This window comes from Coloeus monedula (genome assembly GCF_965178545.1).
Source record: "Coloeus monedula genome assembly, chromosome: 6".
Lineage (NCBI taxonomy): Eukaryota > Metazoa > Chordata > Aves > Passeriformes > Corvidae > Coloeus > Coloeus monedula.
Window position 1 is genome coordinate 37,602,080 of NC_138786.1, and position 23,960 is coordinate 37,626,039.

At 38.1% G+C, this 23,960-nt stretch overlaps 1 protein-coding gene across 2 annotated transcripts; it reads right to left on the minus strand.

Annotated features, from left to right (window-relative positions):
* Window positions 1-1,646: 1,646 nt before the first annotated feature.
* Window positions 1,647-13,163, minus strand: DTD2 (D-aminoacyl-tRNA deacylase 2). Of its 2 annotated transcripts, none has more exons than XM_082283065.1 (3): window positions 13,063-13,163; window positions 7,573-7,642; window positions 1,647-5,620 (listed from the first exon to the last, which is right to left on the minus strand). In XM_082283065.1, the coding sequence occupies exons 1-3, from the start codon at window positions 13,159-13,161 to the stop codon at window positions 5,295-5,297; spliced, it is 495 nt and encodes a 164-aa protein (XP_082139191.1). In that variant the 5' UTR covers window positions 13,162-13,163; the 3' UTR covers window positions 1,647-5,294. The 2 variants fall into 2 exon arrangements, with proteins under 2 accessions (XP_082139191.1, XP_082139192.1); XM_082283066.1 differs by having other exon boundaries at window positions 13,105-13,162.
* Window positions 13,164-23,960: the final 10,797 nt, after the last annotated feature.

Genomic DNA, 23,960 nt, shown 5'->3' on the forward strand with positions numbered 1-23,960 from the left:
AAGCTCCTTTCTTGCACATTTTTAACACATACTGATGTAATAGGGCATCTATTGTGGCACTTACACCAGTAAATACAATTAAAGTGAATGGAAAACAATTTAAAATTCAGAGTAATGAGATACATATGAACAAGAACGGTAAGACAGGAATGCCATTTATTTGCTTTCCCATGCTGTCTGGATCACTCCTACTTTAGAAATACGATGAGGTGTTATTTGTACTAATACCACACTGTGCACTGAGGTACTCAAAGTGCTCTGTGAACATTATTAGTTCAAGTCACATTTGTGAGGCAGAGGCTAAAGTAGGAGGTAGTGAAAGGCAACTTCCTGTAGCTCCAACAAAGGTGAAGATAGGTGAAAGTTTTCTGATGGAAAAAGAGATTCAGAGGTGATTTTTTGCTTTTAGTGAAAGGGGAAAAACCCAGTGGTTTTAAACCTCTTTTTCCCCCGTTTTCACTCTTTCTTTGTATCACAGATGGAAAAAGTAGAGCAGAAAATTGCTTTGCCCAAAGCCACACACTGGCAGTAATTGAACTAGAAGACAGCATTGGTTTAAATAGAAAATATGCAATACATTGGTGGTATTTGGGCTATTCTAACTGTTGGTTCTCTCTCTTGTTCACATACACCATTTATTTTTCAACTGAATTTGCACGGCACTTCTGGTAACAGAATCTTGGGGGGATTCCCAAACTGTGAGTTGCTTTCAAGGAGCTTCAAGAGAGTAAGAAGGAATAAATAGGAAGTACCAAATTCACCAAATTCTTGAGAGAGTGTCTCAAATTTTGGGTGCTGTTTTCCCAAGAAAAAGATTAAGGAAGCTCTGCTTTCTGTTCTTGTTCAGCAATTGTGACTCTGATGTCTAGAATAAAGCAGCTGGTGGATCTCCCAGACAATCCAGTCGTGTCCCACTGTGCTGTGCAAAACATTAAACAGAGTGACGGTCATTGCTTTGTTCAATGTATGGTCTTAAGGACCAAGACACTGAAAACAAAAATAGAGAGCCATTTATTAGATGAGAATTAAGATGCAAAGAAGTTAAGAAATGAAGTCAGTCACAACAGAGGTTGGTGGCAGACCTCAGGTAATGCCTGTGCATTTGTGGAGACCATTCTAGCCCTCTGTGGCATTCTGCTACTCCAGCTTCAAAAAAAAACCCCCAATGTGTTTGAAGGAATCCATATAGAAGACAGTAATAGAAACTAAAAGCAAAAAATAATGGAAGCTTAAAAGATTCCTCCCTCCTTCTCCAAAGAAGCTGTTTTTATACCAGAGGTGAGATTGAGGTTGAGCAGATCATACTTTTAAATCCAAGCAGATGTGGAATTTTGCTCTCAAAGAGGAGCTAAAGAGCAGTCGTTGCATTGAGTCACAATGAAGAACTTTCGTGGAGCTTTTGTGGTAAATGAGATCAGACACCACATATGCATTAAAAGACCTGCTGAAAAGCACCACAAAGGCTGGCTAATATCCAGCAGCCCATCAAATGGCTGCCATTTCAACATGGGGAAGCAACTGTCTGCAGAAACTGTTATGTGCAAAATCTTGTTATGGGCAAAAAGAAATCCAGTCTATGTTTAGAGTCACGCCAAATTTATTTTAATTGCAACCTTAGCAATTTAATCAAAGAATTATTATCAGTCCAAATCTAATCATTGCAGAAAAAACAAATGAAATAGAAATAAAGAAATTGTATAGAAAGTCTCAATAATACTACAGTAAAAATTGTTATGCAAGCACTATTTAGCACCTACCCTTACCCCATTTCCTGGTGTTGTGCTTGCCCTTTCACTTCCTTGTGGCTTCCACCTAGTAGAGGGAGCACAGTGGATCATCAGCAGTCCTGTGCCTGCAGGAGTACGATGCTGGTGTTTATGATTTCTTCTTCTTTCTCTCCTTTTTTTTTTGGAAATAGCTCTCGCTTGGGGCTCTTTTGTACATTTTCTAATAAAGTTTTACTCTTTGTTTTTTCTTCACTGGCTTGCAACTATGTATTTTTCTTTTCGTTCATCTTAAGTGTTTTGCTTTTTGTTTATATTATATACTCATTCTTTCTTCTCTTTTTTATCCCTAAGAATAGTTTTGTCCAGCTCCAGGTTTCTATTTCTTTAACTGACCATTGGCAAGTTGTTTACAGCCTTGGGAGTCTCCAGTGCCAGCATGTGCCCCATCTCTTACTATGCCATGCCTCTGCTTTACACTAGTCAGTGTCTTCACTTCTCAAGGTTGCTACTGTTTCAATAGGCCCGTATTTCTGTACTCTGTAACACTGGGTTTGTCCTAAATATATAATTCTACACAGAATAACTACTAATTATTAATATCTATGTAACAACTGTGGTTACACATAAAAGTAAAACAAATTTGCCATAGTCTCCTGTCCTTAGAAAAAAATTTGTTACAGCCAAATCAAATAAAACTGAAGCTCTGGGGAAAGTTCCTGTGCTAAGCCTCCATGCTGCACTCTTGTAACACTTGGGACAGTGCCTGGGGACTGTCACTAGCAGTAGCAATACAGTTGCAAGTATTACTGGGCTAAATTCTGTTTATTAACTTCCAGTTCTGGATTAATATTTGTATGTTGTAAACTCATATGTTGCATACTCTATGTAGCAGCAGAGGTAAAAATTTACAGAAAGGGCATGGGAAGGAAGCAGTAATATTGCTGACTAGAAAAGAGGCTGTTGCACCTAAACTCATTAGAGAGTGTTTATGAGCCCAGTTCATAGTCCACACACGCTCAGCTTCAACACACTGGGTGTGTACGCTGCAAACAAGGTCGCAAACCCCTGATTTTGCAATTCCTGTGTGGCAGTTGGAGATATAATAGCATAAGGATGACTCCTGACTTTATAGGTTATTTCAAGGAAGTGGGGAATATTAAGCATCTTCTAATAGATATTCTCTAAGTATAGAACAGGACAATTATATGAGTTTTTGTCTAGTCATAGAACAGAAACTATTTAAAGCAGAGCCAGGTCATCTGTTTAAAGCACATATTCATGGTTGAAGGGAATAAGCATTTGGCTTTGAAAACGTAATTTTAATCAATTTTTTTATCAGTATGGTCCAGCATATTATTCAGAAATGGCTTCCTTCAGTAAATGGATTGTGAATCAATAGTAGATATAAATAAAGCAGTACAAAGGGCACAGCATTCAACAAGCTGCCAATCCCTGGAGGAGAAGATGGCAGTATCAAGATGGGTATACAAATAAATCAGAAATGGGCAGATAATACACAAATATCCACCTTTTTGCAGAAATTTCAGAGTTCCGTCTGGTCCTAAGAACCACTGAAATGTATATTAGATTTTATGTGATTTATATGACAGACCACTGTGAGATGGTGTTTGGTTTGAAGTCTGTTTTTCAGTAAACATTTTCAAGCTTATCCCTCTTAGAAATCACTGAGTTCTTTAAATATAGAGAATGAATTGCCAGGCTGCCAAAGATCTTTCTGGAGACCAGGAAATAAATTTAAAACCGCAGACTTTGTATTATACCTCAAAGGATCAATTCTTGAGATATACCAAATACCCACAATTCCTGTAAGGTCTGTGAAAAGTGGGATTATTCAGCACTTTTTAGGATGTGACCTCCAACAGAAAGAGGAATTAAAATGTTTTTTCAAGCACACAGATCATAATGAATTTGTATTAGTCATTTGCATCAGGACAATATTATTTAAATGTCTCTAGTAGGAACTTTGAACATGACTCATATTGTGTCTATCATAACTGTTAATTATTAATGAATAAATATGTCATTTGGGTCCTAATAGCTAGTATTTCCAGGCCATTTGTGTAAATGGTTGTTTTCAACTGTGAGAATATCAGTTGCCAGGAATTCAATATCCTTATTTATTTCATAATTATTAACCATATATTATGCTAACCTGAAAAAAATCTCATTACTCTCTTATCAAAACTATAAGCTTCATATCTGTTAAAAAATAAACGGATTCTCATGGCATAGTTTGAGCCTGAAGATTACACACTCAATGTTTTTTACAAAATAAAGATAAGGACAGAGTATTTGTAACTACTGGCCTACAATTTAGGATTGTGCAAGCTGCCATCCTCACTAACTGTAGGGCTTTACATATCCTCCAGAATAATTTCTTATTCAAATGGCAAATTTGGATAACTGCTACAAACCATATAAATGTCTGATTTCACTTTGAACCCTTCTAAACCATAATGCTGCATTAAAAAGAGAAACTTGATTCACAGGATGAACACATTTGAATCAGTTTTGAATTTGCCACATTTTAATATAGCTGTTCTGTTCTTACTGCCTTTTAAGACAGAATTTCCCATTATATCTTCTTAACACCATCTGTTAATAATGTTTATAACAGAACTGCATAGGGGGTCAGCTGGGAAGGGGGCCCCAAATGTACCAATACTGTCTATAAAAGGAAAGCTAGTCTCTGCCTAGAAGCTTCAATGGACAAAAAGCTGGAAAGAAGCAATAGGGACAGAGGGAACAATGAGATGGCAGCATACATTGTACCATCTTTATTTTTGTTTTCATTTGAATGTTTCTGTTCTTTTCCTGAGGCTCTGTTATGAAAGAATTGAGTAGACAGCAAGACCACAGTAACAAGGACATAGACCAAGCTATAGCAGGCAGCCTATCAAAACACATCAGAGATTTCAGAATGCAAATTTCAAGCAAGCAATTCAGTGATACTGCTGGTTTCTAGATATGCCTCACTTATTCTTCCCTGCACAGCCCATGATCAGTCCTGTACTACCTTACATCTCCCACCCTTACACACTCTGATTGAGGGGGATGGACTTTCTTATTTATTACCTACTCTCTAAGAGGCTAAAAATTCAGTGAATTTATTTCCAATATATTAGTTAGTTATAAAGCATTCTCATTTTATAGATAGAAAACATAAGGCAAAAATTGACATAAGTACATCTAAAGAATTCTTTATCTATAAACCACTTCTTCAAGCTATACATGCAATAGTTTCATTATTTTTTAGTAAAAAATGATTGCATTATCCCATATTTGTTGATAAACATTTTGAATTTTTGGATCAATATTAACAATTATTTTGAGCACACTTCAGATACATATGAACAAAAAACATACTCATTATAGCAAGGCAGTCTCAGGAATCCTTCTATTCACTGGGACTGGCAAAACCAGCACAGATGAGTGAAAGCCTTTTTCAAACTATCTCCCAAGGCAATCAAGCACTTTAATGCTTAGGAGGAAAAAAAAGCCAAACAAAAGATACCAGTATTGTATTCAGGATATAATTTTCTTTTTTCAAAAGTCAATCAGATGAGTGTAAGGTCCATTTGTATCCAGTTTTAACACCTGCCTGTTTCCATATGTCCCATGCTTGACAAGAACACCGGCTTCCACACATTTGGCATTGGTAGCCAGTTCTTTTTCACACAAAGTCACAAACTGAGAGTAAAGTTCCAACCCTTTTTCTTTTTCAATGTTTGCATGGTACTGCATCCTTCTTCCCTTTGGTTTACCACCTAGGGTAGCTTGTGGTATGATGAGTACGTCGCCTGGTAAATCAAGAACAGAAACAAACTCGCCGTTTTCATTTTCACTTAATTTAACATTCAACAGTGTATTGACTGCAAATAAAAATAAAATAAGAGTTAGTATAACTGAAGTGAATTACACAGGACATCATAAACAAGATCCAACAAATATTTTGATGTGTGACAAACTACTGAGTAAAAGAAACTGTTTATACTGTTGAACTGAAACATGGACAATCAATAAATACTTAACCAACTAATATGTCTGAGTATTGTGAAGAATGCGAAGGATATTAATACCATATGTCTAAAGTTCTATTTTTGGGGGAATTGATTGGTTATCTAAAGTCGATTCTAGTTGGACACCCCCAGAAGAAACCAGGATGCAATTAGTGAGCCTTCCTTGATTGTTTGGTACTCAAATAGGCAGCATTTACCCAACACTCCACATTGTGGGATGCACCATTCTCAGTGGTTTTGCCCTCTCTTTTTGTTCTGCTTGCAGTAGTTTGCAGCAGGACCCAGCACTGATGTGAGCTGAAGGCACAGCTCCATAGTTTGGTTCAAGTAGAGTAAGTGTCCTTCAGTGCTCCACTTCGAGACATGCAGCTACCAGTTTGTCACTTGAGACAGGAGATGGGCAGGAAGGTCAGATGCAATTTGGCTTATAAGCCAGAACGTATAAACTTGCAAATGAAATCAATGCATTTACTAACATTAGATTTTCTAATGTTTCTACAAGAAATCAAATCATTACCCCAACTCCATAAAAGCTGGGAGGATACTAGTCATGCCTCCGAACCATACATGTTTAATGTTGTTAGAAGCAAAAAGAGCTGAGTTGTGATTCAGGAACCAAAACCACACACTTAAACAGATTCAAAATATATTTAGGAAACAATATTCTCTAAGGCACTCAAGGAGGATGGTCCTAGATGAATCTCCTTATAGGAAACAGATCTTTATTTTTCTGGCCTGTTTTAGCTGCCACACGACTGAAAATGTAATTATTCTCAAGTAACATTCTCATGAAACTCTCACAAGCACAAAATAAATTTTCATATCATAGATTTAAATATTTAGCATCACAGAAGGACTGTGCCCTCCAAGACCAAGAGAGAACCCCCCAGGAGCTGCTCTCAGCTTTTTCAATAGCACCTGTACTTGTGCACTGCTGGTCCCAGCCAGTAGCCTGAAATAGACTATTGTTACACAACATTTAGCCAAATCACTACTATCAGCCCGCCACAGAAAAGGGACACTTTAATCTGGAATATGTGGCATCACAGAATTTCCCAAGGGATCCAGTGCTACTGATGGAGGAAAGGAGGGAGAAGAAATGACATAAAAGTAAAAAAAAAAAAAAAAAAAAACAGAACAAAACAACAACAACAAAAAAACCCCACCAAAAAAAAAAAATCAAGCCAAAACAGCACTGGATGAAGACAGAAATCACTACTATTTGACCTTATCCACAGCATCTTTTCTGCTTCAATATAAATGTTAAAGTGCACGTGGAGAAGAAGACAAGAATTGCAGACGTTGCTGTTACTGCTTCTGAACCAGAAAACTGCACATGCTAACAGTGTATGTATAAAGTACCAATGGAGTGAGATGGGAAGGACACTGTTTCATTATCCACACAACTCCCTCTACTGGCTATAATTTTAAATATCCTGCACATACAGTGAGATCAGTGATAAAATACTTAACAATTCAAGCCATGAACTATTTGAAATTCAGTTCTGTCCTGGACTGAACCTGTTGCCCAACACATGTAATATGTTAAACAGCAGGTGCAGCATTTTCTCCTTTGCTAGAATGTTGTCAGGGGATTTGGTTTTCTACGTTGGTCATGAACAGACAGAGAAAGAGGCATGGACAACTGTCAAAAGAAACAAGACAGACCAAACTGTTCTTTCAGCCAGGTGATTGATTTAGAATGATGCCATCTCATGGCTTTCCAAATGGTTACTACCTTCTCTGCCTCAACTGCTTTTCTTCCTTTTCAAACAATACAATAATTTATATGGATTATATCATACCAATTTTTGGGACAAGATCCTCATCCGCATCTTTGAAGAAGCATATGTAGATAACAAGCCCTCTCTGGATCTACAAAAGATTACAGAAAACGATGTCAATGTTTCTCATTATCTACTATGCATGCTTATCATTAAAACTGGTATTAAAAATTACAAAACCCATAACAGACAAAGGTTCAAAGAGTAGTTTTAATTACTTTGTATAGCTTCAGACATTAAGTTTACACACCACACTGTGGAAGCTTGTAAGATATATACTGATTATCTGTACAATGCTTCTACGTACAATTAGACAATTTATTAGCTCCATGTGAAGCCAAATTTAGTCGGAATGTAGAGTGTACAGTATTAACATAGACGAGGTGACGAGATGAAATTAGTATACTTAAATCCAGCATAAGAAACAATTTAAGCTTTTTTCCTATCAAATGTACAGCTAAAATATTTTTCAATGTGAATTATATTTCCAGTTATGAAACATGACAAACACCATAGGACTTGTCAAAGAACTGAATTTTGACATTGAAAGTAATCTAGTACAATTTAATTCTGAAAAAAACCAGAGAGTCTGTTAATTAAACATTTAAATATGATGACCAGCAGCTGTGAAATTGTTCAGAATATTATAAAGTTGTTCAAAATACTATTTATCGGCTTGGGTAAAATCTAACTGGCAAAATGGAACTTTTCACCTGATTGGTATAGACTAAAGGATATGCCACTTCTTTAGCATTCAAAGAGACTACCTGTAAGAAATATGCATTTGAAGGAAGAATTAGGCCTATACTGAGGAGAAAGCACAAGAAAACTTTTGTGTAGCTTTTCTGCTCACTTGGTTAGTCCATGAGGAGTGCAACAACGCATGCTTTACTAAGACAAAGTGATAGGCTCTGCAGCCAGCAGCAACTATGTCTCATGCACAAGTATACCTGAGTGGCTTAACTTCTTTGGGAAAAACTCCAGAGTATCCACAGGCAGACCGTATATAAAGAAACCTCCCTGCTGCTTTGCCAAGAAAAAGTATCTTTTTAATTTTGTTGGAGGAAACAAATGTCAACTTGTGAAATACCACTGAAGAGATGTTAAATAGATTGGGACAGGCAGGAGTTATTAATATCAATGTTATCAAAGCAGAAGGATGGAAAATGTGAATAGTTTCTAAAAACTATTCTAAAATTTTTTTTCCTCTATTTTTTTCCCCGTTTCTTTAAATGATAAAGGTTTTTGGTGAAGAAATCTTAGCTATACACATGAGATTTTGCCCCTTTGTTATTGCAGAGATTATACAAAATGCTCAAGGCTGAGAAAAGCTATGCCTTCTCAACTGTTTTTCTAGTGACTAACTTCTGAAAAAAGAGAATGCTCTTTGTAGCCAAAATGTCACATGCTGAGAACTTTCAAAAGCTTTAAATGGCTCTTTTCAAAACTCTTTTTGGCCAGTGCAGAATATTATACAGATTCCTAAATGACTACCATATTTCATAAACACTGTAAGAAATTTGATGGCCAGAACCTCAAATGACATTTCAAACCATCTGTACAAAAAAGGAGAGAAATGCAGACTGCCAAACATTAGATATCCTTACATGTTTAGGTAAATATTCATTCCGGAAACAGACTGGTGTCAGGGTATTAATAGGTAACAACAATGCACAAAGAGTTACTAATAAAAATATTTTATCAAAATAGGCCAGGTGCATTTGGTCTTGCTATTGGTCTAACCCCAGCATTAGAAATAAGTGACTCTATGATACAGCACACATAACAGAAAATAATTTTAATTCTGAGACTTGTGACAGTCTCTTTGCACAGTCTCACAGTAGTAACGATATTCTGCTAGCAGCTCATTTAAAGACACAAAAAAATAAGTAAAGTGACCCTTGCAAGTCCTAAGGTCAGACAGATAAAGATTAAGTAAAATAATTCATAATTTTTCCAGCCTCTGTCCTTATTTGATGTCTGTTTTTGAAGAAACTATTTATCACAAGATGGGACATGCATATTGAAAAAAATTAGACCGACAGAAGGCTAAATGAGAAAACAATTAATTCAGAGACAAGTTAAAGCTGATAGAGGATGCTTCTATTTATACTGCATGTTTATGGTCTTCTAGGACACTACAACCATGATGTAGTTGAAAACTATGCAACTATTTTTAAGCTGAAACTTACGGTTTCAACTATGACTGAAAAGTATGGTCCAATACGTGCAGCCATGTTTCAACTCCTTGTTAAGTCTTACTTTGTCCTTTAGCTTTCTTAATTGAATAGAAGATGTAAAATTGAATGCAATTACAAGACCACATTTAATAATAACATATGTCAATCTGACCTTACATCAGTGTTCCAGGTGTCCTAAGGCTTGTGCTCATTGTCAATGTAGTGTGTAAACCTTTTGAATCAAAGCAAAACCATCGCCATTGCTGCAGGTCCTCTGTAACCTATCAAAGTCTAGTTGACTACCCCTCAGATCTGTATTTAATGCACAAAAATTAGAGCAAAATAACACAAATAAGAAGATCATAAATTCAACATGCTGATGAGCAAACAGCCACTGTAAGGAACCTACACAGTGAGAGGCAGGCAGTTGGACAGGATCTACTGTTAGCAGTAAAATGCCTACATAAATAAACCAGCAAAGCAAGATACTGTGCAACACTGGCATTTATTATACAACTGTCCTAAGTAATCACCAGATCAGGCAACCTGCATCATGAAGCCAGCCCTAAAGCCATACAGACAGCCTTAGCAACGCTGCCTCCAAATGCTGCTTTTTAGCTCTTTTGCAGGGAAAAATGAGTAACTGACTCCTTCCTCACCCTCCTTACTAAATACAATGATCTGTATTTTTTAGGATTTCATTAGCAAAACTGAAATATATTCTGCAATATATTATCTCAAGTCTACCTTTTCCTATTTTTTCCCCAGGAAATTGGTATGGATAACAAAACCAGAGATACTTTGTAATTCTTAGGAAGTCAGTGAAACTAACTTACATAAATTATTCTGTGACATTTCCATTTCAAGTTCAGATTTACTACCCTCTGGGAAGATTTCTTCATATTTTTATATTCAGTGCAGCAAAGAGAGATTACATCATCTGCCACAGGTCACAGAGCAAGTCTGTGCCTGGTACTTTGCACCTCTTTTTGCCATAGTAACCAGAAAACAAGTCAAGGGAAATAAGATAAGGAAAGGACAGTTCTCCTTGCATAAAGTGTAGGCACTTATACTTTTTAGCTGAATATTCATTTCACGTTTCTTTTCTCCACGGTTATGAAATACACCAAATCTCACCTTATTTCACCTCTACCTTTAGAAGAATAATTCCTTTTATTTCTTTGTATTTTGCTGTATACATAAACCTTTTATGGAGGGTATATAACCAAAATTCTCCATAAACAAGACATCCTATGCCCAGTAACCCTCAACAGGCCAAGCAACTCATTCATGAAAACACAATGAAGGCAGAGATTAATGTATAAAGCACACTCCTAACCTTTTTGCAGATAAAGAACATCTGCTCTGAAGTTCCTGAAGTACCTACAGGAGTCTCTTACAGCTCAGAAGCTATTCAAAGCCACCTACATAATATGCCATTTACAGTATTCTAGAAATGTCTCAAGGTGAGGACCTACTTTTAAGTGGTCATAAAACATCAGGAACACACTGGTTGACGTAAATAATAGTTGATGAGGTCTGTATTTTTTATTTTTGTGTTTCTGCGTTGACATGCATATATAGGGAGTAAAATTACCCTACTACAAAATGTCAGCAGCAAAATTTCCTTCCAGTGACCTCTAAAGTAGTCATACTAGAGAAAATACGTACTTCCCGTAGGCTTTTTTTCCTGCATGGTGACTAGTTCTTGTTAAAACAGACTCCTCTTTAAAAGCCCCAGGTACCTGTGAAAGATTCCTAAGTACCATGACAAATATTAGTAAGGTTCATGTCTGAAAAGATATCTGCTGGAGACCACCCAAATCTCTTTCAGATTCCTTTAGTGCTATCTATTACTTTCCTACTGATTTTGCTTAGTATATTAAAAACAAATTAGAAAGAGAAACCGCATAACCTCCTTGTAGCAAAGTTATTAATATTTCTCAACCACAACATGTACCTTTGAAGATAGTTTAAAAGAAAGACAGCAAAATTACATTTTTTCTTTTCTTTACTAGATCTACAATTACTTCTGTGATTAGCAGGCTAGAAATAGGTTATTTCTCCTATAGTTAATGTATGCTGGGCTAAGCAAATTTTATTATAATTAACCTTATACTGAGAGGCTAATAATGCAATACACACAGACACACTACATCTGTGAAACACAGTATCTGTGAGATGGTATCTATTTCCTTCCAGTAAAACATTCTGGCTTCCCAGACCATGCTGCTGAAACTAGATCTGCTGGATCCACCTGCCCCTTTTGAACAAGAGAGATGTTTTAAGGATAATGTGAAAGGCAAAAAGTGAACTCTCTTCAAATGTGTTGAATGAATGCATAAACCCTTTAAACATGCTAGAATTTTTACTTTTTAAAATTTATGCATGTGCATTAAGCTTCTTCTGTTGTAATAGTCTTTAAAAATGACAAAAGATAAAACCAAGAAAACCCATGGGGTAAACAGTTGATAACGGCAGAAATGACTTAGTCTAGTGTCGATAACTCACAAGCAGTGACAGCTACGGCAGGGCAGTGCATTCCAAAGGGCAGCCTTCATGCTTTGGTAAGGAGCCCTGGGCTGGATGCACAGCACATCGACCAAAGAGTCTGCAGACCTACCTACCTCTCCCAGCAGAAGACTGTGGGAGGAAAAGGGGGAAAATACAATGTTTTCCTCAACCTATGTGGTGGTCTACACGCTAATTTTCATTTTTACTTAGTGTTCTGGAAAAAAACCAACCAAACAACATCAGAACTACTGCTGCCATAGTCCCATTGCCCTACCTGGCCTTTCCTCTCCGAGTTAACACTATCACACAACAAACAAAGCCGACAGCTGAGCCCACCAGCCAAGGCTGCAGTGTCTCTGTGAAAGCGTGTTTAAGAAAAGAAGGAACAACACAGTTAGAAGGGAAGTGTTTGGTCGTGGAGCAGTCATGCTCCTGAAGGAACTACTGCCTGTGGACGACTCTGTGGAGCACAGGGAGAGAGAGCAGCCGAGCGAAAACGCTATGCGCCGACCTCGGCCTCCTGCTGCCTGTCCCTTTGCCGAAGTGACCGACCGTAACCTTTGGTGATAACCAGGGGGCGAGGAGAGGGCTCCGGAGTGGAAACGAGAGACGAGGTTCAAAAGCGCCGGAAGTACAGCTCAGCCGGGAAAAGGAGGAGAGGGTGTTCCCCTCAAACGCCGAAATGCCCACCCTCTCCCCGCCGGCGCACGCGCGCAGGGCACAGAGCGCTTTCCCGCCGCCCGCCCCGAGCGGCCCCGCTCCGCGGGGGGAGAACGGGCGATGCCGAGGGTGGGGGGCGGCCCGCGGCCCACGTTACCTCCACCCACTGGGCCTCGGAGCCGCGCTCGGGGGGCCGCACCTGCAGCCGGGCGGAGAAACTCTGCTGCAGCACGGCCCGGGCCCGCGTCGCCGCCATGGCGGGCCCGCAGCGCTGAGGGCGGGGCCGGGTCACGCCTTTCCGGCACCGGCACCGGCTGGAGCCCGCGGGTCCCGGGCGGCGGGGAGCGTGGCGGGGGGAACCTCGTGCACATGTTAAAACAGCGCTTCTGATCTGACCTCTTTATGGAGGGGGCTGCATACAAAGTTTGGAACAGAATTAAACAAAGTGTTTCTACAGCTCTACTTACCGATGCCCTGATAGCTAGCAGGAAGCGGGCTTCGGTTTCTTAGTTTGATGGGAAATGAAAGCTCTTTTTGTCTTCTGGTGGGGAAATGTTACATGCGTGTGATAAGAGCAGTATGCTGGATAATTTATGCACGAAAAAGAAAATCTGAATATAGCTTGTTATTTCTTTTGTTCATTACTTAGTTTGTGTTTCAGGTTGCTGAGGTCAGTCTTACCAAGTTGGAGCATTTCTCTTCAGTGATACTGCATTGGAGCAGAGGGAACACAAAACGCAGTTAAAAGGGATCTGGATAGCTCGTGATCCAAATCATTCGGGAAAAAGAAGTGCATAGTTTCGAAATGAGATCCCACTGCTAATGGGAAAAGTTAAAAGTATTGCAAGTGGTTCTTTTATTATCTTCCAGGTTTTTGGCTACATACCCTGATACTCCTTGAACAGCTCCAAAACTGGAAGAGTTGAGTCTTTCTCCCATATGTGAATTCTAACAGAGAAAAGTTTTGAACAATACTGCCTTCACTGAAGTCAGGATAGAATGATGCAGAATTCAGTATCTCTCTCCAAATTCATTTTATGTCCAAAGATTTTATTTTTACAACTGTGTTTAAAAATAAAAAAACTAATATATAGCAGTGTGAGTAAGAAGCTGAATTTTAGTACCTGGACTCAATAATAGAGTAAGATTACCAAAGATCCCCATTGAACAGGAAGGGCCAATATGCACTTCTGAATAGTCAATGTTACACAAAGGAATATATTTGGGTTCTGTTTGTCATTTTAAAAGAAGATTCTTGATGCATGTTCAATAAGGTTACTCTTCTCAAAGCAAATCTTCATGGAAGAACAGGAAATTGCACTAGGTGGTTAGTGTATGAAGTAGCTAATTTTTGCTAGCTGTAGGGTATTGTAAAATACAAGATGTTTTTATTTAAACTCTGCTAATTTTATTTAAAATACCTTCTGTTCGTTTATTTGAAAGCTATATCCCCAGACTCATTGAGAAGAGTTTAATGAAGTAGAAATCAATTTAAAACGAGAGGGTTTTCCATATATATTTGTGATATAAATTGATTGTTAAGGAAAATGAATTTTGCTACAGTCTGAGCAAATTATAATAAGCACATTATAGAGGGATATTAATATATAAGGATATTGATTGTTACTTGGTACTGTGCCATTATTTATACCAGGATATGATGGAGAACATTTATTCATGCGCAAGTTTCAATACAAATGCCTGTGAAACATTGCATAGAAAAATTAGTATGACATCATTGTTTATGGATTTTTGGTGGAATTATATTGTATTTTCCTTAGGAAGCCAAATAATTCTGTTGCACCTTGAATTTCTTCAATCTTACTGGCCTATTGTTAGATTAAGGGCCTCTCTTTTTATGCCAAAGAATGATAGTAAATTTGTTGGATAAATTTTAGGTATGGATTTGGATTTTACTGTGGGTTTTATATAGAAAAAACCACCTCCTGACATCTAAAGAATATAACCATGCATAAAATATATTGGTATTTCTATCAAGTACTATATAAAGCCATTCTTGTGTATGTTTTGGAATTGACAGGTGTCCCAGACTATTTCCTGTATCTTCTCTTCTTGTTGTCACTGGATCTGAAAGTAGGTAGACATTTCTGGTTATTTTCAGATAATTTCTCTTTCAGAGGGGCAGATGGCAGTGTCACAAATTGCAGCGGTGGGAGTGGTCGTGTGTCTGAGTTCAGGAAGTGTTTGGGCAACACTCTCAGGTGCATGGTGTGATTCTTGAGGTGTCCTGTGCAGGGCCAGGAGTTAGACTTGAAGATCCTGGTGGGTCCCTTCCAACTTAGTGTATACTGCGGTTCTGTGAATCTATGCATATTTGGAACAAATCCTTTTGTCAAGAGGTGGGTGGATGCTGGAAGCTCTGCCTGTGCAGGGACTTGGCTTTCTCCTTGTCTTTCAGTACCAAAATGATCTCAAGTGGTTGAATTCTTCTAGGCCTAGGGATGGTTTTGGGGGGTTTTTGTTGTTATTGCTATTAAGTTTGGTGTTGCATACCATTTGGTAGGGGCAGGAGTTGACTGGACCTTTGAAGGGACAAGATGTATCTGGGATGTTTTTCCTTTGTCTATGGCGTCTGAAACATGATCGGTGGTCGTTCATGCAGCTATCACATCGACAGAGTTGCCCTTACCTGTTTTGAAGAGAAACTCTACAAAGCTTCAGTGGCACTTAAATAGCAAAGACACAAAATAGGTTGTTGGCAAGGGGTATATCTTGGTAGAACTACCTCTTTTGAGATATACGTACCTGAAAGGCACCAGAGTGCCAAGCAAAGAATTAGATTTCAACACTTGCTTTCTCCATTGCCAAATTTGGACCTCTTCCCATGCATACAGATTTTAAAAAAACCAAAAGAACCAAACCAAAAAAGTTCAATCGCTTAGAATCATTTAGTAAAGAATAATGGGTGGGGGCCACAACTGGTGTGAAGGGTGAGACAGAACCAATGGATGTCTTTGTGCCAGCTGTTAAAGATTGCTGTAAAAAGACTCATCATCAGAGAATGGCCTGGAAAGTGGAATTTGCAACAATGAATTGCAAATTTCCATCACAAGGTAAAGATATTTCCCCAAAATAATTTGTAAACTGGGATTGATGTTCAAGTAAAACACAATTTTAATTTGGCCATGTTGAAACAACAGGTCAATCCCTCAAAGAAATCAAAAAAGATATTGCATATCTTCAGTCCAAGATGTTTAACCTGTCACTGGACAACTCAGAATGTTAGTGGGATTTGTTTTTGAAGTGATGATCGTACATCTTGAACTGAGTCAAGCCCTTCACTTTCTGTTGGAGGATGACCTCTTTTTCTTCTCTTTTTCTCCCAGTTTACTTATTTTGTTTCTCTTTTTGAGCTACTTGCCTTATCACAAATAGCACAAATTGGTTCTCTGGTTCTTGTATTTGGTGATTATTTTTGTAGCCTATTTCTCAGTCTAGTTCAAGACCCAGTTTAGTTTACTGCAGCCTCAGAAATGTTAGCTGAAATGCTGATTAACTGGAAGAGACAAGGTACTGCTCAACAGTGGTGTGGGTGCAGAGAGGATTAGCTGGTGGTGTTAGAACAATTTTACAGTCTAAGACACGTTATGATGACTGTTTAGTACCCACTTATTCAAAGTACTGTCCAGAGGTCAGGAGTATGTCTGCCTCCCAACCATCATCCTCCTTCCTCCAGAGGTATTTAAATAAGAAAAGCAAAGAGGGCGTGAAGAATTTCCCTAGTAGAAGTCAGACAGCAAAAATGAGCAGTCCTGTCGGTCAAAGACCACAATTATTGCACAATGCTTGTGCAGAGCTACCAGAAACACCTCTTCCAGAGAAGACACAGAGTGAAGACTATCATCCACTTTGCCTTCCAAACTGCCCCTCAGGTCTGTTTAGCATTTGAAAGAACTATTGTAGACTTCTGGGGTAAGATGATTGAGAGGAAGATGGTACTGTGGTTTTTATCTTTGTGCTTTGCACCATACCTCTGGGGTAGGTCATGGCTTCTTCAGCTCCACTTCTGTAGCATCAGAGTTGGTCCACCTCTTTAGCTCTTCCAGCAGAGCCAATTTATAGAGTCCCCACAAATGTCAGAATTTTTAGCAGTGAAGGCTGGTATTCCTGTTGTGGAAGTACAGTTCTGTGATTTGAGCAGTTGATTTTATCTGTGTTTAAAGAAAGCAACAAAAATTTAATACACTGTTAAAAATAGATTAGGGTTTTGTTTAGTCCTTCATACAAGTACAAAACAGACACTGAAATGTGTTATAACAATCAAAAGTTAATTACATTTCTGAAAAAACCCAGATTTAGTGTGAAAGCTGGGTCAGATACAATTACTGTTTTTTATTGTGAGAAGCAGAAATTTGGATCTATTAGAGGAAAAAAAAGTAGCCAGATAAAAGACACACAATCTGCTTGCTTACTGCAATTGCCTAAAGGAAGTAAGAACACTATTAGTCAGTTTCTTTCTTGTTGGGTGCTGGGCATGTTCATTTGCCTGTGACGTTTAGCTACTCTATTTTTTCCTGCTTGTGTGTCTCCTGAACCAGATCTTTGTCTGTATGATTGACAGGCATTAATGTTAAAAGGACTCCTGTATCATGCTCCAGTGGAATCAACAGGGCAGTGGGAGTGGCCTACCTGCCGCATGTACCAGGGGGACTCACTGTAACACGGTGGACTGGTTAGAAGCAATATGTTTATTTTTTTTTCACGGGATTGAGCTAATCCCGTATGCTCACATGCTCTTTCTTGTGCAGAGCCAACTCTGAGTTTCAACACCACACTCTTAATTCTGGAATTCAGAGGGAGGCTGTAGAGAGTCATGAAGCTGACTCCATGAGGAGTCCCTCAAAGGTCAGCAGTTTTCTACTTTACCATTAGGAATGGTATTGCCAGATCCAGGTTGATCCCTGCAGGTGTATCCAAATATACTTGCTTCCCTGGTCTCCTGAGTTTGGGATCTGGGTTCCACAGAGCAGGAGCACGTGAAAACAACTTGGGTGTAGGACAGTACTGACTCAGTGTTGAGAGGAGAAGCACTGAGCACCAAGCTAAAAAAGGATAACCTTATGGTCAGAGGGCCTGGAGCAAACGGGGCAGGAGTGACAGAGCTCAATGACAGCCAGCAGCTGTACAGGCTGTTTGCCATCCCCGAGCAAGCTCGGTAGGGCCACCCTTGACCAAAGTCAGCTTCAGCTTCTTGTGCTCTATGTGGAGCTGCTGACCATCCATGAGTTCAGAGCCTGGTGCTGCTCTGGCAGGTGGGGGTCTGGTTTGCTTCAAGCCCCTGAGCTAACCCATGCCTGGCTGATGTAGATGGGTATTGCAAACTGGGTTCCTCCTGATGGAGCAGGTATTTAGAACAGGAACAATGGAGCACAGCTCCTACATTCTTTATTTTCCTACCATCAGGGTTAGTCTGCTGCATCCAAGGTGGATACTCCTCTACCCCTGCCATGTAAAAGAATTAAAGTCTGTTTTCCTCCCCAAGTACTGCTGCATCACTGCTCTCTTCACCTTATAAACACTTTTGCAATAGCAATTAGTACTACAGAATGTGGATGTATTACTTAATCCCATTTTTTTTCATCTTCAGTGAGAAATTTTGATGATAATATGACAAAGATGTTGCTATAGACAAAAATGCATCAATATATTCTAGGAGCTGAAACTTGAGCTTCCATGTTTTCAATAGATGCCATGTGTAACATCAGAGTATTGGCATAAAGCCTCATGTTATTAAAAATGGACGTGAAATGAGATGTGGCTTTTTCTGTTCCTTTCACAAACTGTGAGATAAATGAGAGTCATTTATTATTCTCTCTGTACCTGGAGGACTCCTTGCCTCCAGTTACTGTTGAGTATGCAGGCATAATAAGGCTGCATGTCATTTTTTTGCATTTATATGGATGACTTTCAAAGTAAAACTCACCACATCTTCAGGCCAAAAGCTTTCTCCTTGAGTCACAGCTCCTATCATTTTTTCCCCTCAGGCATACTGATCCTTAGCTAGTCAGGGAAGCATGCACACAAATGATAGGTCATTAGGAAATTCTCTGAATGGCAAATCTCTGAAGTCATCCCAAGTGCTATTTGCCATGCATCATGATAAAACTTGTGAGTTTGCAGTTTGCGGAGGCACTAATTATATGCTTGGTCTGCCATTTATCGGTTGTTGGAGCTGTTGTTTCCAGAACACAGCAACCTCTTCCGCAGCATAGTTGAACGAGATTGCCAGAGCACAGTGAGCCAAGCAGGGCTGACAGATTTTGGCATTTTATTCCCTCTGATGAAAGAATATTGCATTACAACACAAATTGGTACCTCACTTTGCCATAGTACAGCATCATATACTAGTACAGTGATGTTGATCTATGGGCTTTTCTTAAAATTATATTTTGGGAACTCATTTCCCTTAGAACAAATGGCAACTGTAAGACTTTCATTTACCATCAGCCTTTGGTTTTTGATGGTTTGTTTCAGTAATACAGTAGGTTTTTTATATATATATAATCCTTTCATTATTTTAACCCACATAGAAGGTCGTCTTGGGGGGGGAAGCAAATATTTAACACAGTGAGCTAAATAATAAAAGATTGTAAATTCTAATGGATATTCATGGAGTCAAATAAGATAATAAACATGTCAAGAAATGATGTGGCTTCCTGCTACAACTTCCAGTGTAGATTAACATGTTTCAAAGAGCAGTGTCAAAAATTGTTTTTTAGTTTTTAATTTTCACACTTTCTCAAAGCACCAATTTTTTAAATGCATGTTTCTGAACTCATTTAGGATGATACTACTAATGTATTATTAGATACATCAGAAACATTGCAATGATAGGATTTTTCACATATTTTTTGATTGGTTTATGGTTTTTTTAAGCTGCCAAAAGTCACAGTTTTTCTTTTACAAAAGATGCTAAATTGCTGCTACAGAGTGGAAGCAAAACATTTTATCTCCAATATTTTATGTTATAAAAGAATAGAAAAATAGTATTTGGTATAACTTTTTCTCAAAGAGCTTTTTATTTCATAGATAATTCTTGGAACTGCTGGAGGCTTATATTTTTATGATTAACAGAATAAAACAATTATTCCATAACTTGGGATGTTTTAATATCAATTACAGATGTTTAATCTTTCCTTGGATACTCTGTTGCCCATAGGACAAAAAATAATCATGTCTTCATGGTAACAGTCCCAGTGAGGACCACATCCAGATTAAAAAATCCTTCATTTTGGTGCCCATAAATAAATTCCAGCACAAATATGACAAATTTTAGCTCCTGTTGCAGAAAACACAGATCTAACTAATGTACTCTGAAGCTTGGAGAATGACTCAGCTTAGTTGCAGGTGAACCTCTAAGCTACATTTGTACTAAGAATCAATACCAAGAAATATTCTTGGCCATTGCAGCTCATCTTTACTCCCTGGCATAGTTTTGGCCAGGGCTTGCTCACTAAGAAAAAAATTCTGTTGCTGGTTCAGCAGCTAAGAACCAGTTAAGAACCTCTGGCTCAGTGTAAAACCTTGAAGAGTTACTTATATTCACAGCTGAGGATTAACCAGAAGATTGTGTTCCAAGGATCAGTGCTCCAGCTTCACAGTGATAGAGCGCCCCGCAGTTCTACATGACAGTGCTTCATACAGGGTGCACTGACACAAGAAGTGTTCTTTGATCACAGTTATTTTCAGCTGAGATTGGTCCTTGCACACCAACCTCTGGAGCAGGTTGCTATAATTGTGTAATGTTGTCACAATTGTGTAAGTGGTCCATACACACCCAAAGTTTATTGGTGCCTTCTGAAAAACCTTCCACTGCTACTGCAGGGATTTATGAGACAAGTATTGAATGGCTACGGAGCAAAACTGAACTGGTTTAGAACATTAACCAGATTTTAAAAATAATTACGAAACACAAAACCCAGTAAAAATTGGTGTAATGTTTCAATCAGCATCGTTGATCAAGTAAGATTAATTTGCTACATAAAACTTGTTTAGGCTCAGTGTTCTGATGTTAACAAAAATGCTTCCTGTAAAACAAGCTTGTTACTGAGAAAAATGAATGAAGAGCAGAATTAAAATAATTTCAGAAACTGAAACTATGAATGTCATTGTGACTCAGATCCGTAGTGTCAAATTGTTTACTGAAGCTTTTAGGACAGTCAGCATCTTTTTTATTCCATATTTGTACAATGTCTAAAGGAACAGGACTCCTTTTGCCCCTAAGACTCTTAAAATTGCAATTTATTTCTATTACTGAAAAAAAAAAAAGATAGGAAAGAAGAAAAGAAAGAAAATACCAGTCTTCCTTCAATGTTTGTAAAATATATGGCAGAGATTAGGAATAGTTTCAAAACCTTTGTTTTTATCTTCAGGTATGGAAATACTGTTAATTCGTGTTAATTCCATTCATGCAAGGAATACCTATATATGTAAAGTACCTAAGAAAAATTATGTGGCTTTGTTACAGAAGATCATATTCAACAAAATAAATCCTTTAATTTTCTGCACCACTTCCTTAAGGTTGGAAAAATTGCTGTAATATAAGCTGCATTTTCACTGTGATGTTGCTGTTACTATAGAAAGCAGTATTAACCTGAAGAACTTGATGACTGACTTCAGAAGAGTCTAGTGACAATCTAAATAAGGTTTTCATCTCTTCTTGACTGTGAAGGACTGCACTGTTTAAAATTCCACAGGAGAGCAATATACAAACTAAATCGGTCTCAATTCTTCGAGACCTTCTTCCTCATTTAGTGAAACTGAATGAAAGCAAACAATTTATTTTTCAGTTTAAGATTTGGCAAAGCTTTCACACTGGATGAAGCTACTTATGTGGGCTTATATTTATTGGAAATACTAATACACATGATAAAGAAAAATTAATAAATTGTTACTGTTTCTTGTGTGTTTTGTTTGTGCTTGTTAAAGGTGTTGCATTTTCAAGTACTGCCATATATAATAAACAGAAATTTCTCCTTAAACAAGGTAATATTCTATATGAAAACTCATGTAAACCAGCCTTGTTTTGAATGGATATTTGAAATCAGAATCTGTTAAAATCCCTTGAGCCAAATTTACTTTGCAACAAGTGGGCATAACTGCCTCCATATCAGTGATGTTGACCTTGATGTCTAAGCCTAGCAGGAAAAAGACTTTGGAAGAGAAATTCCAGTGAATGACAGAGAGGTAATATCGAACACAGAAGGATTTCCCTCATATATGCCTGCAGTTACCCCCAGGTATGCCACTGTGACCCTGAGTACAAGCTCTGCCAAGCTGATGCTGGTCTGTGTAAGAGCAGATCTGTGACTCAGCATTAAATAAAGCAACCTGGAAGTTGCTTTAACTTCCACGAGGAGCATAGCAAAGATAAAACAAAGAACTCACACTGGTAGGCATTTTGTCTTGGATTATTTTGCAGCCTGATATAGTTTGTCAGCCCCACAGACGAATGCTGTTTTGGCAAGAGCACGAGAGCAGCTCTAGCATGGTCTCAGAGCTGCCAAAGGGAAGAAGTGGCAGCTGTCCTGAGACACAGTGCAAGGGCTGAGCCAAGAGGTAATGCTTAGAGCTCGAGGCTCATTAGCCAGGGCAGAGCCCAGGACCAAGTAATTATCACCACGTGACAAAAAAAAGATAAAAAGCATCATTTTTAACCTTATTTATCTTACAGGTGTGGGCTGGCCAACCAGCCGGGGGAAAAACCCCAGAATCTGAGAGTCCTGTGCCACACATGCTCATCCTAGTATGCAATGGTATATACCTCTGTGGCCAAAGATTGCAGGCCTGGTCATGAAGCTAAAATGACTCCTTGGTTGTGAAGAGTCTTTCTTTTGCCATTCTTTAATATAATTTCTAGTTCAAATTGTGACTGAAAGAAATGGCTTATATGAGAAAGAGTTTGCAGTTACTGTATTATTAATGTGGTACTGTGCAGACACCCAGAAATGAGAATGGATACTCTTTTTCTTTTTTTCTTTTTTTTTCTTTTTTTAGCTACTTACATCCTACTGCACACAAACCAACCTAATTATCTACCAAATAATTTTTCAAATGTTATTTCATTTTTAAATTGTGGAGCTATTTTGGCAAGAAATCTTTCCTAGCTATACCTGGATACCCTTAATTGATTTTGAGTAGAGAAAGAATGTATTTAAACATAAGACAATCTAATTTCAGACAAAAATCAGTTCTATTTTTATCCTGTTATTGTTCAGGCTGAATAGTAATTTAGAGTCTATGAAACATTTTCCTACATTTACTTAGAGAATACGTTATCAATTTGCATTAAAATTAAATATTGTGTCTTTCATTTTGTTAAACTTTTGAAAAGTCCAAAGTGGAATTTTCTGAAAGATGCTGAGATTTCCTGTAGTTTCCATCAAGACTCATGTCTGGCAGTAAAAATTTTGTTAATTTTTGGTTGCATTTTCCTAGACTCATATTTTACCACTGTATGTGGACTGCAATAATACATCAGGCAAACAACATAGAACAATATTCTCAAGTGTTAAAATTTAAATAGGAAGCCAAGAGCTATTGTGAGAAGTGTACAATCCATAAAACTGTCTTCACAATTAGTAGAGATAGAAACACTACTCAGTCAAACTGCAGTGTATTCCACTAAAGTCAAGGCATTTTGGAAAAGTCTGCTATATTGGTGAGCAAATTGATTCCCTTTCTAATGGCCAAATACTACTTTTCATACTCATGTTCAATACAACCTACTGCCATGTTAGCTACCCTACTAACAGGGTAGTTAACAAACCAGTGCTAAAAGAAATTATTAAAATTAAAACTATTGAGGATTGTTAGCTCCATTTTAGTTTGTGCTAGATCAGCTTTACAAAACCTCACAAAAATATTTGAGTATTATTCTCATCAGTGTTGGAGCTATTCTCAAAATGAAAAAGTGTATCATACATTTTCGCCATGCTCCTTTCTTTGGAAAGACTTTGAAGGGAAGCATATCTCAAGTGTGAGCCTACCCGTGATCCCGCAGTACCCATTCCGTTGACATGACATGCACAGTAC